This window comes from Chiloscyllium plagiosum, unplaced genomic scaffold, assembly GCF_037043375.1.
Source record: "Chiloscyllium plagiosum isolate Xiang-an unplaced genomic scaffold, Cpla_swu_hap1 HiC_scaffold_1, whole genome shotgun sequence".
NCBI lineage: Eukaryota > Metazoa > Chordata > Chondrichthyes > Orectolobiformes > Hemiscylliidae > Chiloscyllium > Chiloscyllium plagiosum.
Window position 1 is genome coordinate 119247480 of NW_028270139.1, and position 12511 is coordinate 119259990.

General features: G+C 43.1%; 1 protein-coding gene and 1 long non-coding RNA gene across 5 annotated transcripts in view; one reads left to right on the plus strand and one right to left on the minus strand.

The window, feature by feature from the left end:
- galt (galactose-1-phosphate uridylyltransferase) overlaps positions 1–12511 on the plus strand; it is a 72981-nt gene that overhangs the window by 59302 nt on the left and 1168 nt on the right. For all 4 annotated transcript variants that reach the window (XM_043682609.2, XM_087990208.1, XM_043682694.2 and 1 more), the window contains exons 8-10: positions 3022–3154; positions 6544–6627; positions 11505–11659. In XM_043682609.2, coding sequence (XP_043538544.2) covers positions 3022–3154; positions 6544–6627; positions 11505–11659 — 372 coding nt within the window. The remainder of the gene's footprint in view (positions 1–3021; positions 3155–6543; positions 6628–11504; positions 11660–12511) is intronic.
- Positions 1–12511, minus strand: part of LOC148152201 (uncharacterized) — a 186489-nt gene that overhangs the window by 35094 nt on the left and 138884 nt on the right. The gene's annotated exons all lie outside the window — the stretch shown is intronic.

The window sequence follows — 12511 nt, forward strand, 5'->3', positions numbered from 1 at the left end:
TTTGTTTCTAATTATGACTGATCATTCAACTCAAAAGATTGTTTCTGCTTTTCCTCCATATCCTTTGATCCCTTTAATGCTATATTCAGCTCCTTCTTGAATTTTTTTTTTCGTTTTATCCTCAGCTTTCTGTAGTCGTGGTTTCCACAGGCTCACCATGCTCTGGGTGAAAAAAATTCTATCACAGTTGTAAATAGTTTACACTGTATCCTTAGACTATGACCCTGTTCTGGTCTCCTTTGCTATCAGGAATATCCTTCCTGTATCTGCCTATTTAGTCCTGTTAGAATTTTATAGATTTGTGTGAGATGCCCTCCCTTATTCTTCTTAACTCCAGCGGATGTAATCCTGATTCAATCTCCCCTCCTATGTCAATTCTGCTGTCCCCGGGATCATTCTAGTAAAGCTTCGCTGCATTCTCTCTATAGCAAGAACATGCTTCCTCAGATAAGGAGACCAAAATTGCGCACAATGTTCTTGGTGTGATTTCACCAAGGCCCTGTATAATTGCAGGAAGGTATTCTTCATGTTCTCAAATCCTTTCATTATGAAGGCCCACATACCATTTGCCTTCTTGACTGCCTGCTATACAGTATCTGCATGCTTGTTTTTAATGACTAGTTAGCAAGGTCACCTAGGTCTCACTGTACATTCCCATCTCTCAATTTATAGCTATTCAGATAATAATCTGCCTTCATGTTTTTGTTACAAAGTGGATAACCTCCCATTTGTCCACATGTATTGCATCTGTCATGTATACATTTGCCCGTTTACTCAGCTTGTGCAAATCACATGGAGGCCTGACTTCTTCCTCCTCCCAGATCACCCTTCCATCCAGCTTTGTGCCATTTTATTTTTTCTTTTCTACTTCTAGAGGACTGAAGCTGTTTGCAATACTCTTGGTGTGATCTAAGTGGTTATTTGTATAGCTTTAACAAAACCTACTTATTTTTATATTCGATTCCCTTTAAATGCAGACCAACTATTTACCTTCCTCATTACCTGCTGATTATGTATGCACGTTTCTTTGTGATTAATGCACAGGGATTCCCAAATATCTGTAGTTTTCTGCAGTTGTTCTCTATTTAAATAAAATTTAGCTGCTCCTCTTCCTGCCAAAATGCAGAAATGTTCATTTTTCTGCATTTTTGCCATCTGTCAAATTTGAATTTGCACATTCACTTAACCTGCCTGTAACCCTTTGTAGATTCTTTGTGTCATCTGTACCACTTGCCTTCCCACCTAGTTTTATGTCATCCAAGTCATTAATATATATTATAAATAATTGTCGTCCCAGCACTGATCCCTGTGACATTCCACTAGTTACAGGTTGCCATTCTGAAAATACCCCCTCCTCCCCACTCTCTGTCTTCTATTATTTATCCATTTGCTATCCACACTGTTCTACTACCTCCAAAACCATGGAGGTAGTAGAACAGGTAATAAGAACCATGGAGTTCTTATTAAAGTTCTCCTTGCATAACAACCAATATATTATTTGTTTGCTGATTGTTTAGTGTGCCTGTATGGCATCTCTGTGTTTTATGGGTCAGGATCCTGAAAATGCTTTCCTAACGCGCAATGGGTGTATGAACACCATACAAACTTTAGTGATTCAAGCAGTCAGCTCACCATCACCACCTCAGGAACATTAAGGATGGACAAGAAGTGTGAACATTGCTAGTGATGTCCATATGCTACAAATAAATATTAAAAAGTACAAGGACACCAAAATTGTTTTACATGCAAACATCTAATATTTCCAATTCATTTTTTCAAAAAAGTTTTGTTATTCTTTGTAGCAAAATGAATGCATGTCACATCTATTTCATGTATCAGCCCTGAATGCCTGAAATCTGTGTTGTGTAAACTTAGTCACATGAGTGGTAAAAGCTGCAGTAATTATTTATTTTTATAGAGCAGGAAGTATATAAAGTGTGGTAGAACAGGACAACCTAAAATAATACTATAATAATAATAATAGAAGTGAGGCTGGTATAGTATTGGTATTTACAGTTAAATGACACAACATCTGCTTTTAGAAACATTTTGAAATAGAAATGACATATTACAAAAAGATAAATTTGTGATTATAAGGAGAATTGACTGTCTTGTATATTTTATAAATATTAACATGTAGAAACATTAAAGGCAAAATCAAATCCTGTTGAATGAAAACTGAAATTCCTGCTGATGATTCATGACATGGATAAATGTATTAACTTGAAATTGTTTAAAATTCTCTAAATTATGAAATCCCTCCTGCAAATATCTTTTCCACCCCTCCTCCCTTTTAAAGACACTTTCAACTTCCCTCTGTTCCGATGTACCTTGGCAGCAAATCTATTAAAAATTATTTCACGAAATGTAGGCATTGCTGGTTAGGTGTGGTGAGCAATAATTTGTGAAATTCATCTGACAATTTGCAAACATGTGGGTATTCTTAATCATCGCATGCGTAGTAGCAATTTCAAAAAGTGAACCAAAGTGGCCCTTGCTTGAATTTCATAATCTGTAAGGAATTGTGACTCTGGCTCGAGTGTAAGTGATAGAAAGTAAACTAAATGGGGTAGATGAGATGTTAAAATAGTGGAAATTGTGAGGGACTAGTTAATGTTTGCAAGTATACAAAAGAGCAAAGGTCATAAGCTTACCATACAATTTTGCAGACTCCTGAATGCATTATTCAAGCCCATTGTCTTTTGACCAAATTTGAAGGCCAGTGGTTAATACACTTGTTTCAAAGAAATCTTAGACCAAACTTGATTTTGCCTGGATGTGATGCAGAGGATGCCACAAACCTAAAAGCAGATCCAATGACCTCTCCTGTTTATTTCTCATTGTTTTATACTCCGTCATTAAGAAAAAATTATGTTCATAATGATATGACAATTAAAGCTAAATTTCTTTCAACTTAAACACTTGAAAATAAGCTATGATGGGCTTATATCTGCCCAAGTGTAATTCTGTTGTTGAAATACAGTAAACAACCCTTATTGTCATTTGTTTTTGGTTTTGAAGGAACGTATTGTGGTTGAAAATGAAGACTGGTTGGTCGTAGTCCCATACTGGGCTATGTGGCCTTTTCAAACTTTACTTATTCCAAGAAGACATGTGCTTCGTTTACAAGATTTATCTGATAATGAGAGAGACAGTAAGAAAATTATCATTTCTTGTATACATGAAACATCACTTTTAAGAATTTTTCAAATGACAAAGGAGAGGGTTGAAACAGTTAATCGTAAAATTACTGTGTAATGATGATGCTTTCAGTCAAAATTCTTTGTTCATCTTGACTCAGAACATTGTATCACCATGGAGAGCAATGTTAAATGCTTGATGTATTTAAAGGAGAGTTTGATGGATTTCTGATAACCAATGGTGTAAAGAGTGATGGGATAGTGTGGATAAAAGGCTATTAAAGTGTTGAGCAGCCATGAGCATAATAATTGGTGCAGTAGGCTTGATAGCCTGAATAATCTACTGCTATGCCCGTGTTGCCTCCAGCCTCATAATAAGATTTTAGATTAGATTCCCTACAGTATGGGAACAGGCCCTTCGGCCCAACTAGTCCACACCGACCCTCTGAAGAGTAACCCATCCAGACCCATTTCCCTCTGACTAATGTACCTAACACTATGGGCAATTTAGCATGGCCAGTTCACCTGACCTGCACGTCTTTGGACTGTGGGCGGAAACCGGAGCATCCGGAGGAAGCCCACGTAGACACGGGGAGAATGTGCAAACTCCACACAGACAGTCGCTCGAGGCTGGAATTGAACCTGGGACCCTGGTGCTGTGAGGCAGCAGTGCTAGCCACTGAGCCACCGTGCACAATGTTATCTCATGGATTGGGATAAGGGGGAGGTAAAGTAAACTAATGCATTACTAAGGAGAAAGTGAGAACTGCAGATGCTGGAGATCAGAGCTGAAAATGTGTTGCTGGAAAAGCGCAGCAGGTCAGGCAGCATCCAAGGAACAGGAGAATCGACGTTTCAGGCATAAGCCCTTCTTCAGGAATGAGGAAAGTGTGCCCAGCAGGCTAAGATAAAAGGTAGGGAGGAGGGACTTTGGGGAGGGGCGTTGGAAATGCGATAGGTGGAAGGAGGTCAAGGTGAGGGTGATAGGCTGGAGTGGGGTGGGGGCGGAGAGGTCAGGAAGAAGATTGCAGGTTAGGAAGGCGGTGCTGAGTTTGAGGGATTTGACTGAGACAAGGTGGGGGGAGGGGGAATGAGGAAACTGGAGAAATCTGAGTTCATCCCTTGTGGTTGGAGGGTTCCTGGGCGGAAGATGAGGCGCTCTTCCTCCAACCGTCGTGTTGCTATGGTCTGGCAGTGGAGGAGTCCAAGGACCTGCATGTCCTTGGTGGAGTGGGAGGGGGAGTTGAAGTGTTGAGCCACTGGGTGGTTGGGTTGGTTGGTTGGTCCGGGTGTCCCAGAGGTGTTCTCTGAACCATTCCGCAAGTAGGCGACCTGTCTCCCCAATATAGAGGAGGCCACATCGGGTGCAGCAGATGCAATAGATGGTGTGTGTGGAGGTGCAGGTGAATTTGTGGCGGATATGGAAGTATCCCTTGGGGCCTTGGAGGGAAGTAAGGGGAGAGGTGTGGGCTCAAGTTTTACATTTCTTGCGGTTGCAGGGGAAGGTGCTGGGAGTGGAGGTTGGGTTGGTGGGGGGTGTGGACCTGATGAGGGAATCACGGAGGGAGTGGTCTTTTTGGAACGCTGATAGGGGAGGGGAGGGAAATATATCCCTGGTGGTGGGGTCCGTTTGGAGGTGGCGGAAATGACGGCGGATGATCCGCTGTACATGGAGGTTGGTGGGGTGGTAAGGTGAGGACCAGTGGGGTTCTGTCCTGGTGGCGGTTGGAGGGGCGGGGCTCAAGGGCGGAGGAGCGGGAAGTGGAAGGGATGCGGTGGAGGGCATTGTCGACCACGTCTGGGGGGAAATTGCGGTCCTTGAAGAAGGTGGCCATCTGGGTTGTACGGGTTTGGAAGAGTTCCAAATCCGTACAACCCAGATTGCCTCCTTCTACAAGGACCGCAATTTCCCCCCAGACGTGGTCGACGATGCCCTCCATCGTATCTCTTCCACTTCCCGCTCCTCCTCCCTTGAGCCCCGCCCCTCCAACTGCCACCAGGACAGAACCCCACTGGTCCTCACCTTACCACCCCACCAACCTCCATGTACAGCGGATCATCCGCCATCATTTCCGCCACCTCCAAACGGACCCCACCACCAGGGATATATTTCCCTCCCTTCCCCTATCAGCGTTCCGAAAAGACCACTCTCTCTGTGATTCCCTCGTCAGGTCCACACCCCCCACCAACCCAACCTCCACTCCCGGCACCTTCCCCTGCAACAGCAAGAAATGCAAAACTTGCGCGCACACCTCCCCCCTTACTTGCCTCCAAGGCCCCAAGGGATACTTCCATATCCGCCACAAATTCACCTGCACCTCCACACACATCATCTATTGCATCCGCTGCACCCGATGTGGTCTCCTCTATATTGGGGAGACAGGCCGCCCACTTGCGGAACGGTTCAGAGAACACCTCTGGGACACCCGGACCAACCAACCAACCCAACCACCCCGTGGCTCAACACTTCAACTCCCCCTCCCACTCCACCAAGGACATGCAGGTCCTTGGACTCCTCCATCGCCAGACCATAGCAACACGACGGTTGGAGGAAGAGCATCTCATCTTCCGCCTAGGAACCCTCCAACCACAAGGGATGAACTCAGATTTCTCCAGTTTCCTCATTTCCCCTCCCCCCACCTTGTCTCAGTCAAATCCCTTGAACTCAGCACCGCCTTCTTAACCTGCAATCTTCTTCCTGACCTATCCACCCCCACCCAACTCCGGCCTATCACCCTCACCTTGACCTCCTTCCACCTATCGCGTTTCCAACACCCCTCCCCCAAGTCCCACCTCTCTACCTTTTATCTTAGCCTGCTGGGCACACTTTCCTCATTCCTGAAGAAGGGCTTATGCCCGAAACATCGATTCTCCTGCTCCTTGGATGTTGCCTGACCTGCTGCGCATTTCCAGCAACACATTTTCAGTTAATGCATTACTAAACAATTCAACTCAACAATTCATTGATTTTTGATAATTGCAATGTCACGATTGATAAGTCTTGCTGTAGTATTTCAACAATGCTGTCTATTCCTGGGCTCTCCAGTTAGCAGAACTAATTTTAATATGGCTGATGCCTTTATGCAGACTTAAACAACCCATATCCTATTGTATGACAGATATGCACACGTGCAAAGAGTTCGTGTTCATCTTCGTAGTCTGTTAAGATGCAGTGATTCTCATCATTTTTAACTGGGCACAATTTAATACTTTGTATTCAGTGATTCAATGAAAATAATTGATATTCAGGTAAAATTAGGGATTGCGAATGAAATTATTTGAATTGTGGTAGGGTGTTACTGCACAATATTCAGTCAGGATGTTACTTGCTTTTTCATATTAAAATGCTGCAGGTGGAGCTTTTATTTATTTAAACTAATTACTTACATTTGTCATTTTTTAGGCCTTGCTTCTATAATGAAAAGACTCTTGACGAAATATGACAACCTGTTTGAGGTCTCTTTTCCCTACTCAATGGGATGGCACGGTAAGGTTGAAGAAATCATACAGTGAACTTGCTGCGTGGAATCTTCTGGGGGTCTGAGCATTTTATAGGCTTTAGTGAGATGTGTGGCAGAATCAGATGAGAAGTCAAGTGAGGCCTATCTCAAACAATGACAGCAACTCATGTTATCTTTCCTGCTTTTCACATCAGGGAGGAGAAAGTGAGGGCTGCAGATGCTGGAGATCAGAGCTGAAAATGTGTTGCTGGAAAAGCGCAGCAGGTCAGGCAGCATCCAAGGAACAGGAGAATCGACGTTTCGGGCATAAGCCCTTCTTCATGATTCCTGAAGAAGGGCTTATGCCCGAAACGTCGATTCTCCTGTTCCTTGGATGCTGCCTGACCTGCTGCGCTTTTCCAGCAACACATTTTCAGCTCTGCTTTTCACATCAGCATGACAAGTTTCTCACTCGGCAGCAACAAGTTGCCATTTACGGAGGATAATTGCTTGTTACAGCTTAACTTTTCTAATTAATATTCAGACTTCTATCATACCAAACTCACCAAAGAATCTATAAGTTGAGAAAATTCAACATCGAAACCCCAGACTAGGTACTTGGCAGATTCAGTTCGCTTGATCAGAAGGTTGTTCAAGTTGGTCACCAGGCACAAACACTACAGGTGTTCTCTATGGGGCACTGACCACATGCGCCCCATGAACATTGACAACCGGTATGTGTCAAACTGTAAGAACCCTCCTGACCTTTGTCTGATCTATGTACATTTGCTCTGGACTTCAAAAATGTACCTTGGTCTGCACCAGAACTGCCATTGTACTGCTGAAGCAAGCGCACTAAATGATTAGGATCCAGCTTCTGGCTCGAGCCTACCTGAATGCTAACAGCACCCCTGCCTTGCATTGCTTTGCTTTGCTTTGCCTTGTCTTTTTGCAGTTTGTCTGTCAACCAGAAATACCTGATTCATATTACTACTTCCTTGCCTTGCCATTTAGTACAGATACAAAGGCAAGGGTCTTGTCATAGTTGTCGCAGGTTGTAGTCAAGTCAAGAGGGCAAACATTTGCTGAAAGATTACAGTAAGTCAAGGCAAGTCTTCAGTACCAGTCCAGGGGCTTGGATATAGCCAGTAAACCACTCAGGATGGTCAAAGTCAGGTTGCTTTCCACATAAGGGCTGAGGAGCTGGAAGTTGGTTAATATACCCAACTATAGGGGTAGTTTAAATCTACAGGGGGCTGTTTTCCTCAGAGAGAGAGAGAGAGACAGGTATTATGGGGTTGACAGTAATTGGCACAATTATTATTTTTGCATCGGGGGGAAGAGTCCTGAGTGAGTGATTAGGCAGCGCTGAGAACATTCAGGGTTAGTGGTGTCAGATATTGGGGTGGGTGAGAGAGAGAGAGAATAAGGGAAGATATTGCAGGCGGTACTGAGTGGTAGAGTCATGAGCCTTAATGGAAGGCAGATACAGTAGCAGAGATGGAGTGAACGTGAGATAACAGAGAGGGAGGTAGCGCTGTGGTGGCAGAATTGAGAAAGTCATTGACCTTACTCCTACAGTGTAGGATATGCTTGAGATTCACTGACATATGTGCTAAGGTTGTACTAGGCTGGCATGGTCTGATATCGTGGCCTCCTCTAATGGACTTGGACTTGGGGATAGAGGAGACCACATATCCAGCACACCAGCCAACAATACTTCCAGGTCCCTGCCCATACCACGGGTCATTGATTTCCTCCTGTCTGTCATAGCAGGGGCAAATGTCAGGAACCATTCAGTGCTTGTCCTGGTGCACAGTGGGCGCAAGGGATGCCAATCAATTCTGAGATATCCTGAGTGGCAAGTCTTTTGGGAAAGGTGTATGGTAACAGGGGGCTGGAATCAGATATGAGAGGTGCCATGGGTCGGTAGATTATTAATATAATGAATTTGGTAAGATACAGTGAGAGAACGTTATAAACTTCATGGCAAAAACTCGATGCAAGTCACATTTCTTTGGCCATATGCAAGATTCAGCCCTACGTTACTATTCACAATGAAACAGATGCATCAAACACTATGTTAACTAAGATCATGTTTAAAACGTGAAAAATTTAAAATGTAAGGCAGACCATCTTGAGATGTTTCAGAAGGAAATTGATAAGTTAGATAATCATTGGGTAAAATGGGATTCAATGTTCTGTTCGAGGAATACACTGCTGCTTAAGTAATGAACAGAAAAAATGGTTGAAGTACTCAAAGTGAAGCTAAAACTTATTTTAGTTACATATTTGATTTGATTTCTGGTTGTTTTAAATATATTGAGAGAGTAAGAATGCTTGGTATAGATGCCATTTCTGAGGCTGCATGAAGTGTTTTTCCCAGAAGCAGAATACTGGGGAGAGCTGTGGCATAGTTCAGTTTAATAAATGTGGTTCTACTATCAATTGGAAATGGATATAGCAATCATTTTGGGCAAAATAATATCGTAGCTACTTTAGTTAAACTAGGCTGATTTGCAGAGGAGGTATGTAAGTATTTAAACTATTTATTTACTTGATTTGTTATAATGTTCATCAAGTGATTTGGCCTATGATTATATTGTTCCGCGGAGGCTAGCGTAGTATTGTCTGAAAGTCTTTTAGAAAAAAACTGAAAGTTTTGATTCTTCACCTGTGCCCCCAACCCCTTGGCCAATGAGAGTGGGTAGGTTTTCAGCCATACTTGCTCAATGTCACCTTGACTCTTGGGTTTTGACAAGAGAGCAAAGCACTGACAACAGACCATTGGGGAATCTGCTGACTTAATTCAGATTCTGCCATGATTTTAGCTTCAGGTTGCATGATTCACTCTCAGTGCTAAATTCATTGTGGCCTACCACAACCAAATGGATCCAGAGCCAGAGAGGTCCTGCAAAGGTAGGATCTCTCCTGCCACAGACTTCCCTATAAATTAATACTAGGGACCGTGACTAATTGTCCTCGGCAGCAGACAAAATTCCACTTCTACTACCATTTGTGAGTCCCCCCAGATGGTAGTCAGGTTTTATAGGTGTAAGGAAAGGTAGATGGTTAAAAGCTACCCAATGGTTCCATATGTGTTTGTTGCTTTAATCCTTCTGCTCTATTTGCCCTAATTTGAAATTTTGACTTCAGCATGGAACAGAAAAGCTAAGTTCCTTAGATTTGAGACAAACTATTTTTTCTATTCATTTGTGGGATGATGACATTGCTGATTGGCCAGCATTTATTGCCCTTGAACTGGCTTCTTGAAGAGCTGGCTTCTTGAACCGCTGCACTCCACCTGCTGTGGGTTGGCCCACAATTCATCAGGGAGGGAATACTAGGATTTTGACCTAGCGACCGTGAAGGAACAGTCACGATGGAATTAATGTTAATATTTATAAATAACTGTTCCACCACTGAGAGTTAGTACTTACTGATGCTAAAAAAAAGAGTCAGTGGTTGGTATACTCCAATATGAAATCATTAAATGTAGTTCAGTGCAATCCTGAACTGGTCCATTGCATAAACTCATTATTAATTTAGTAATCTGTTGCAGGTGATCCGAGAATGACTGCCCTCAATAATAAGACAGCTTTTGACTGAGTATGGCATCAAGGAGTATGAGCAAAATTGGAGTTAATGGCACCGGGTGGGGTGGGGGGGGAGGGGGAGAGGGGGAGGGGGGGGGGGAGGAGGGAGAAGGGAGGAGTGGGGGGAGAGTCTGTGCTATTTAGTTTCACGCCTAGCAGAAAGGAAGTTTGTTGTGTTGTTGGAAGATAATCATCTTAGCCCTAGGCCATCTCTGCAGCAGCTCCTCTGGATAGTGTCCTGAACACAATCATCTGTAGCTGATTCATCAGTGATTTTGCCTCTGTCATGAGGTTAAAAGTGGGGATGTTTGCTGATGATTGCATAATGCTTGGCATAATTTGCAACTCCTCAGATAATGAAACTGACCATAGCCTTATATAGCAAAATCTAGACAATGCCCAAGCTTGTGCTGACAAGTGGCAAGTGACATTCATGCTGCAAAAATGCCAGGCAATGATAATCTTTAACAAGAAAGAATGTAACCATCTTGCTGATGTTCAATGGCATTAGCATTGCTGACACCCCCACTATTAACATCCTGAAGGTTGCCATTGGCCAGAAACTGAAACGGACTAATCATATAAATACTGTGGCTTCAAGAACAGGTCAAATGCTCGGAATCTTGCAGTGCGGAACTCAACTCTTAATCCCCAAATAACTCCTGATGAAGGGCTTTTGCCTGAAACGTCAATGTTCCTGCTTCTCGGATGCTGCTTGACCTGCTGTGCTTTTCCAGCACCACAATCTCTTCTCTAATCTCCAGCATCTGCTGTATTCACTTTCTCCTAAGTCCCCAAAGCCTGCTCACCATCTATAAGGCATATACCAGGAGTGTGATGAAATATTCCCATTTGCCTGAATGAGTGCAGCTCCGACACCATCCAGAGAAAGTAGTCTGATAGGCAGCTCAATCACCATCTTCAACATTAATGCAAATTGGCAGCACTGAACATCATATACAGGATTCATTACTGTCATTCAACAAGGCTCCTCTGACAAAATCTTCCAAACCCATGTTGTCTATCACCTAGAAGGATAAGGGGAGTAGTCATAAATTGAAAACCATCCTGACTTGGAACTATATCCCTATTCCTTCACTGTCACTGTCAAGATTCTGAAACTGTCTTCCTAACAACACTTATGGGTGTTTCTACACCTCCGGGATTAGCAATTCAAATAGGCAGTTCAACACCACATTATGCAGGACAATTGAGGATGGGCAATCAATGCGGGCCTAGCCAGCAAAGCCTAAATATCACTGGATATTTTTTAAAAGAAACATCCCAATTGATACTCTTGTATTAATAATATAATTATATGTCAACAGGTGCCCCCACTGGACAGTCCTTACTTGATGACAACAGTCATTGGCAGCTTCATGCTCACTACTATCCACCATTATTACGGTCTGCCACAATCAGGAAATTTATGGTGGGGTATGAGCTTTTAGCTCAGGCCCAAAGAGATCTGACACCTGAACAGGTGAGAATGAGCACAAAGAGCAGCGAAAATGCTTGAGGCATTAAAGATACAAATTGACTGGTTGAACTATGAGCAAACATTTTGAATGTTTGCTTTCTGTAAGTGTTTACAAGGGAAGACTTGAGAACTGCGTGCATACTGTCAATTCCTCAGAAAAGTCAAGGAAGTAAGGTGGTTAGGATCTTCCTCTTTCAAATCCACATTCATCTTTATTCCTGAAAATCAATTCCATTATTTTACATTTGGATTGAAGTAGGATTAATGTATCTGTGCTGTCCATGTCCATGTTTCCAAACTACTGGCACTCTCCCAGTGTATACCTCCTGACCTTTTGAGACCTACAAGACACAAGGCAGAAATGTGACTAAATGCTTGCTACTTTCCTGAAGGAGTGCAACTCCTGAAACATTGAAAAAGCTTGACACTATCCAGAACAGAATGGACTTTTATCAAAAGCATCCACCACCTTAAGGAGTCACTCTCCTACTGGCACACAGTGGCAGCAGTGTGTACCATCTACTAAGAGGCACTGCAAAAACTTTCCAAGGCTCCTTCAACGACACCTTCCAAAACTAATCTCGACCACTTTAAAGGATGAGAGCAACAACGTGCATGAGAACATGTCCACCTGTAAGTTCTTAGAACTGACTTAGAAATGAATCACTGTTCTTTCATTGTTATTGGGTCAAAATCCTGGAAACTCCTTCCCAGCAGCACTATGGGCATACCACATGGATTGTAGCAATTTGAAGAAGATGACTTGCTTGGAAATGTATTTTCCTCTCTTCCTGCATTTGGACCCAGTATGCACGAACTCCCTAGGTAGTGACACTGTGGGAGTACCTACAACAC